This window comes from Aegilops tauschii, chromosome 3 (assembly GCF_002575655.3).
Source record: "Aegilops tauschii subsp. strangulata cultivar AL8/78 chromosome 3, Aet v6.0, whole genome shotgun sequence".
Taxonomy (NCBI): Eukaryota; Viridiplantae; Streptophyta; class Magnoliopsida; order Poales; family Poaceae; genus Aegilops; species Aegilops tauschii.
Genome location: NC_053037.3, coordinates 103,872,408 through 103,880,325, shown reverse-complemented (window position 1 = coordinate 103,880,325; position 7,918 = coordinate 103,872,408). Strand labels below are relative to the sequence as shown.

The window sequence follows — 7,918 nt, the reverse complement described above, 5'->3', positions numbered from 1 at the left end:
CACTCTTGACCCTGTTAAGTTTCAGCTTCACAAGATCTCTCTAGGTTGCCATGGCATTGCGTCGAGCATTCCCGTGCATGTCTAAAGCGTGTTGAGAGCGCGCGTTTTGCACACGTACTACACTGCTGGCATCAAGCTTCTGCTGTGTCTCTGCTGCTTCCCCCTCTCGTCCTGATCCTCCTCTGGATCAGTCCGACCGCTCAGGAGCTCGCCGACACCCTCACTTGGCTCCTAGAACCGGCCACCGCCGTCCACGACGACCAGGACCGCCCGACGAGTCACGCACGGCCACGTCTACACCCACGACGCGTGCCTCACCCCGAGTCACCCAGAAATCCCCAGGAGTAACTGCAGCCGCCACCGCCCTCCCCTACCTCCACCGGTGTTAAACAGATTAGGGTTTGGAACAATGCTCGATACCCTTGGTGGGTACGGCTGTCATATATTTATAAGAGGGTTCCGTACAAATACAGTTATATTACAACACGTATATCTAATATATACTTAGTCTAACACCCTCCCTCAATCTTAACTATGTCCTGAAACACTCAGAAGGTTAAGATTGCGACGACATCCTTCAAAAGAAGGCAAGGGCAAGGGTTTAGTGAAAATATCAGTAAGCTGATCCTTCAAAGAAACAAACTTAATCTGAAGGAGCTTCTGAGCAACACGTTCCCTCACAAAATGATAGTCAACTTCGATGTGCTTTGTTCGGGCATGAAATACTGGATTGGATGAAAGGTATGTTGCACCGATGTTATCACACCAAAGAACAGGCGGCTGAGTTGGGGAGACCTTCAACTCTCGAAGCAAGGACTGCACCCACATGATCTCAGCTGTGGCGTTAGCAACAACTTTGTACTCAGCTTCGGTACTACTCCGAGACACCGTAGCTTGCTTGCGAGCTTGCCAGGCGATCAAGTTAGGCCCAAAGAACACAGCATGTCCCCCCGTGGATCGCCGATCATTAGGACAACCAGCCCAGTCAGCATCAGAAAATGCTGAGATCAGTCCAGAACGCGCAGGCTGAAGATGGAGACCATATGAACCAGTGTGACGAACATAGCGCAAGATGCGCTTAACAGCTGACCAGTGAGAATCACGTGGTGCATGAAGATACTGGCACACACGGTTAACTGCAAATGATATGTCTGGTCGAGTGATGAGCAAGTACTGCAGTCCACCCACAATGCTGCGGTACTCTGTGGCATCCTCAGGAGCAAGCAAGTCACCAGCAAGAGCTGTCAGTTTGTGTGTAGCAGACATGGGAGTCATAGCAGACTTGCACTGCAACATACCGGCACGACGCAGGAGATCCTGAGAGTACTTCTTCTGAGTAAGAGTCAAGCCACCATCAGAATGAAGAACCTCTAGGCCCAGAAAATAATGCAGTCTCCCAAGATCCTTAACAGCAAACTCAGCACCAAGAGAGGACACAAGCCGATCTGTAGCAGAAGCAGACGAACTGACAAGGATGATGTCATCAACATATACCAGAATGTACATAGTCACCTCAGGTCGCTGTAGAATAAACAGAGACGTGTCTGCTGTAGAAGGAACAAACCCATGCGCACGAAGAGCAGCGCCAAGACGGGCATGCCACGCACGCGGGGCCTGCTTCAAACCGTAGAGAGCTTTGACAAGGCGACATAAATGATGTGGCTGAGCAGGGTCAACAAAACCTGGCGGTTGACGCATATAAACCTCTTCTTCCAGAACTCCATGGAGAAAGGCATTCTGAACATCAAGCTGTCGAAGCGACCATCCGCGAGTAACAGCCAAAGAGAGAAGAACACGAATAGTAGTTGGTTTAATAACAAGACTGAATGTGTCTTCATAATCAATGCCATACCATTGTTTGAACCCCTTGGCAACCAGGCGTGCCTTGTACCTCTCAATGGAGCCATCCGCATGTTTCTTCACCTTGAATACCCATTTAGAGTCAATGATATTAACACCAGATGGAGGTGGAACAAGACGCCAAGTGTTGTTTCTTTGAAGGGCATGAATCTCCTGCTCCATCGCAGCACGCCAATGCGGGATGCCAAGCGCCGCTCGAAAATGTCGTGGTTCAGTCGTAGGGTCAGCCTCAGCATGTGCCACACAGGCCGCAAGCCACGCGACAGTGCCGTCAGTGCGCTTCTTCGGTTGGAAGATGCCACTTTTGCTGCGAGTATGGGGACGCAGGACGACAGGCGGAGGTGGCGCTGGAGCTGCCATACCAGAGGAGCCACTATCCATCAGCGGCGAGGAGGACGCACCGGCGGGAGAGTCAACAGGCGCATCCGGTGGCACGGTCAGGGTCGGCGAAGACAGACCGGGCGTGATCAGCGTCGACGGACCAGGCGACGAAGAGTCGGTGACCGGCGAGGCCTCCGGCTCAGGGGAGAGCACCGCGGGTCCAGCCGGCCTGGCCGACAGCTCCGCAGGTTCGGCCGGCCCAGGCGACAGCGAGGCCGCTGGCCCCAGCGACTTGGTCACCCCGTCGGATCCTCGTGCATGGGGCATGCACGCGTGATCGACGTCGGGATCAAGTGGGGTAGTGGCGGGGGCAGCCTCGTCGAGCGCCCCATCCGGCGTAGCAGCAACTGGCGCAGCTGTGGCCATATCATCATCCAGAAGCTCAAGTCGAGCGCCTCGTCCAGTCCCTGCACCATGGTTAGGCAACAACAGAGGAGAATATGCAGCATCCACAAATTGATCAGGCAAAACTGGAAAAGAGTGCAACTCAGTGACGGGAGTATCGGTGGTTGATGTGAGCGTGGAAAATGGGAAGACAGTCTCATCGAACACAACATCACGAGAAATGTAAACACGATTTGATGGGATGTGAAGACACTGGTAACCTTTGTGGAGAGGACTGTACCCAAGAAACACACATTGTTTAGATCGATACTCAAGTTTATGCTTATTGTACGGACGAAGATGCGGCCAACACGCACAGCCGAACACTTTGAGGAGGGAGTAATCTGGAGTTTCATTAAGCAACACTTCGAGTTGAGACTTCATGTGAAGGCGTCGTGTGGGAATCCTGTTTATGAAAAAACAGGCAGTAACAAAAGCATCGCTCCAGAACCGAAACGGGACAGAGGCATGTGCAAGAAGTGTCAGGCCAGTTTCAACTATGTGACGGTGTTTGCGCTCAGCTGCACCGTTCTGCTGATGTGTATGAGGACAAGACACATGGTGTGAGATGCCAAGCTTCTGAAAGAAGGTGTTAAGGTTACGATACTCACCCCCCCAGTCTGACTGAACATGGATAATTTTGTGCTTAAGCAATCGTTCAACATGTGCTTGAAATTGCATAAAGACATGAAACACATCAGATTTGCGCTTAATAAGATAAATCCAAGTAAAGCGACTGAAAGCATCTATGAAACTGACATAATAGTTGTGACCACTAACAGAAGTTTGGGCATAGCCCCACACGTCTGAAAACACAAGTTCAAGAGGAGCCCTGACAACACGACTTGATACAGAAAAAGGCAACTGATGACTCTTGCCTTGTTGACAAGCATCACACACTAGAAAATCCTTATTACTCGACTCAACAGGAAGATGATGGCGATGAAGCACATGGCGCACAATGGGAGTAGCGGGGTGGCCAAGGCGAGAGTGCCACTGCGACGACGACACCCGAACACCACTGAAAACTTGAGAGACTCGTGGCACATCAAGTGCGTATAAGCCGTCGCGAGCTCGACCACTAAGAAGAACGTCCCTCGTGTCCCGGTCCTTAACAAAAAAATGGAAAGGGTGAAACTCAACAAACACATTGTTGTCACGAGTTAATTTAGGAACCGAGAGTAAACTACGTGTGACTGAGGGAACACGAAGGACATCAAGCAGATTCAAGGTTTTAGTGGTACGTGAAAGAAGAGATGCTTGACCAACTTGTGAGATGGGCATACCTGATCCATTGGCCGTGCGGACCTGGTCGTGACCGGTGTAGGGCTGGCGAGTGGCCAGCTTGTCAAGCTGACTCGCCAAATGGTCCGTAGCGCCCGTATCCATGTACCAGGTAGGATCCACCGAGTATGAAGGAGTGAACCCGGGATCCGGTGTAGCGAGAGCAGCTTGCTTCTCATTGCCCTTCCCATTGTTCCAAATGCCAAGAAAATCTCGTTTAAAGCGACGATGGCAGCGAGACGCCAAGTGCCCCTCAATGCCACAGAGTTGACACTCAACCCCACCACCACATGCCTCGCAGTGGAGCCGCTTGCGGCCAGCCGTCGGAGGTGGAGCGGGCGGACGGGGCTGGTTGCCTGAGGTCGGCGGCGCCTTCTGCTTGGCACCGCGGGCGCCCCCGTGGAGAGCAGCGTTCGCAGAAGGGCCCTCCGTGTAGACGCCAACGGAGCGGCGAGCAGCGAGCCTCTGTTCGGTGTTGAGAAGGCGTGCATAGAGATCGCGAGGCGGCATCGGTGTGTCACGTCCATTAATGTTTTCAATGAGAGAATCATAGTCCTCATCAAGCCCATTGAGAATGAACAAAGTAAACTCCTCATCACGAAGAGGCTTCCCAATAGACGACAGTGTATCAGCCAAACTTTTGACCTTGTTGAAGAAGGCCGTGACGGAGAGGTCATTTTTCTTGACCTCACCCAGCTGGTTACGAATGGCAGAGGAACGGGCCAGCGACTGCGAGGAAAAGCTGGAGTCGAGCGTGGCCCATGCATCCCTCGACGTCGCGGCAAAGACCACCATGCCGGCCACGGAGGGTGTGAGCGAGGACTGAATGGCACCCAGAATAGCTTGATCCCGAGCGATCCACCGACGATGAGCAGGGATGGACACCATGATGGAGCCACCAGCGGCCGAGGGCACCGGAACCATGGCCGGGGGACACGGCAGCGTACCATCGACATACCCCTCAAGGTAGTGACTACGCATCAGTGGCAACACCTGAGCGCGCCACAGGAGGTAGTTGTCAGCAGAGAGCTTCACCGTCACCAGGAGAGCGAAGTGGAAAGGTCCTGGTTCAGCCACCGATGCGGAGAACTGCGAGTTGTACGTCGGAGGAGCACTGTACGGAATCAGCGCATCGGCCGACGGAGACGTACGGTAGTGTTGGTGAGGACCGTAGGGCGCCGTAGGAGGTACGCCGTAGGGCTGCAGCGACGCGACGTGCGGCACAGAGGCAGCGTAGGGCGCGCCATACGGCGCCTCGTAGGGCACCGCGGAGGACGAAGCATACGGCGCCGGCGACGTCGCGACGTACGGTGCGGGATACGGCCCGCCGTAGGGCACCTGGACGGGAGCACCATGGGGGCCTGGAGCCGGTGGCGCAGCACGTGACAGAGTCCCGCCGTAGGGAAGATGCGCGGAGGGGCCGTAGAAGTGCGGCGCAGTGGATACATCACGGAGCGACGCATCACGGGGCACTTGCGTAGAAGTAGCGTAGGAATCAGGCGCCAGCGACGCATCACGCGAGATCACCGCATCGTGAGCGAGCGATGGATGGGTCGCAGGCGATCGTGGAGCAGGGGGACGTGAGCCCGATCCAGCCGGACGTGCCCAGGCGAGCGGGACAGAGGCCATGAAGGGTGACTCCGTCGCGAGAGTTGACGGCGGCGGGACAGCAGCGGAGGCCAACGCGGCGGCGGCAGAGGAGGCGGAAGCACGGCGCGGACCGAACGCGTCGTCTGATACCATGTTAAACAGATTAGGGTTTGGAACAATGCTCGATACCCTTGGTGGGTACGGCTGTCATATATTTATAAGAGGGTTCCGTACAAATACAGTTATATTACAACACGTATATCTAATATATACTTAGTCTAACAACCGGCCACGCCTACCGCCGTAATGATTGCCGCCGCCATGCTTGTCCTCTGGACACCGCGGGAACTGGCCTCGACGGGCTATAAAAGCCACCCCAGGACCTCGAACAGCATCATCTCACTCTTCCTCTCCCTCACTGATCCTCCCGTAGCAGCAGCACGACCAGAGAAGGTCGTCTTCCCCAACTTCGGCAACCACGGCCGCCGCCACTGCCGCGTTGGTTCCGACGCCATTAGGGCCTCCCCCTCTCCACTCTCTTCACCAGAAACTTTTCCTTCGTCTCACGAATCCGTCCCCGTGCTCGATTTTGATAAGGAGCCACCGTAGGCGAAAGCCCATCCCACTCGACGCCACCGTCCGCCGGAGAGCTCGCCGCCGGCGACTCCTTCCACGCCGGCGACTAAGAAGGGTACCCACGGGTTCGCCTCGACCTCCTGAGCACACCCATGTGCTCCGATCCCCGAGGGGTGCCGTCGTTCGCCGGCGAGCATCGCCGGAGCGCCGCCTTTGTTCGGCCGGAGGAGACGGCGCGCGCGGCGACTGGTCAAACCTGACCAGTGGGCCGAGCGGGCCCACCTTCAGTGACCCAGCGTCGCTGACTCGTCCGTAAGTGGAGACGGACTCCTGAGGACCCGCCTTCGAGCTGCGACAGCGTGTTCAGTTGAATATATGTTCGACGTCATCGGCCCACCCGCGCGGCCTAACGGCTGGGCTAGGCCCAGTTGCGCCAGACGGCTAAGTCTCGCCCAGTGCGCACTTCTGCCCTTCTCTTTTTCTTTTCCAGCAGATCTCAAATCAATTCACAGCAGCCATTTCACATCCAAATTTTATGATTCAAATTTCTACCTGCTCCTAAATTCGTACTCTATTTATCTTGATAGGGTGAACATTTTTTATATGCCTGGTTTTTGCTGGATCTAATAAATAGTCCATTTCCTTGACTATTCCAGCTTAGTAAATTCATAGGAAAATCATATGAACTCCAAATGACTTGATTCTTTTTCTGTTATTTCTCAAATTTCATCTAGTTTATTTTAGTATTTATTCACAAATTTCCAAGCAACTTTTATGTACTGTTTTGGAATTGTGCGGTAATTAAAATATTTTGAAAATAGGAAATGGAGGGGAGATATAATTTTCAAAGTTTTGGAATGCACCCAACACTTCTGCAAGCTCAAGGCAAGCATTTTGAATACATGATATGGTGACTGCATAATTATTTTGTGGCATGTGTATTTGAATTATGAATATGTTGAATTTCTATAGAGTTTGCATATTGTTGGTCATACATGCATGATCCCCTTGATGGTATTTTATCTTCACTTAAACATTAAGTATAAGTGAGTACGGTTATTTTCATGTGCCATATGTGCCTGTGTTGGTCCAGGCTAATGTGCAGGAAGAATCAGTCACGAGAAAAGTGACCGTGAGACTGAAATCTCGAGGTGGCGAGAATGATCAGTGAGGGTATGTTGAGACATACCAGAGGTGGTGACCCTGTTGGGTACTGCCATTATATTGTGCTAACCACTGCAGGAAAACTTAAACCTCCTGAGTGGACCGTAGATCGAGTCTTGTTCCGGTAACCCCCATACTGGTTCGTACTACCACTTGTCCCCGCCGCAGGCAGGGTATGATTCAGTAATTTTTTAACCCCTTTCCGTGCACACACCGTATAGAGAGGCCACGATGAGGGTTTCCAGGTACCGGCTGCAATGCCAGTCATCGGGCCAGGGGGCATGGGTGTATCCGGCTGGGCCGAGAGGGGGGCACCCCTTGTAATCCGCGCGTGTTAATAGTGATCCCATGCTACTCGAGACGATGGTCTCCCCGCCTTAGAGTTTCTCTTGAACGATGCTTTGAGTGATTCCTGGCATCCGGAAATTTAATCTGGTGTGTGCTGGTTAGGCCGTAACGGGAATTAGTCAGCGTCTCGGTGCTGGCTAAAGAAATCCTATACACGTGGGTAAAGAGTACACCCTCTGCAGAGTTATATCTATTCGAATAACGTGTCCATGGTTAAGGACTATAGTCTGGCTTGGTCAAGTGTCGGTCTTAGTGTCACTCTCCGGAGGAAATAACTAAAGTGATCATGGTTCCTTGTGCAGGATAATGATTGTCACTACTGGTGCTATTA

The 7,918-nt window shown here is 53.1% G+C and overlaps 1 protein-coding gene across 1 annotated transcript; it reads right to left on the bottom strand.

The window, feature by feature from the left end:
- Window positions 1-528: 528 nt before the first annotated feature.
- On the bottom strand, window positions 529-5,652 carry LOC141042749 (uncharacterized). The gene is made up of 4 exons (XM_073511631.1): window positions 3,912-5,652; window positions 1,853-2,648; window positions 1,626-1,749; window positions 529-1,521 (listed from the first exon to the last, which is right to left on the bottom strand). Exons 1-4 carry the CDS (start codon window positions 5,650-5,652, stop codon window positions 529-531), a joined length of 3,654 nt encoding a protein of 1,217 aa, XP_073367732.1.
- Window positions 5,653-7,918: the final 2,266 nt, after the last annotated feature.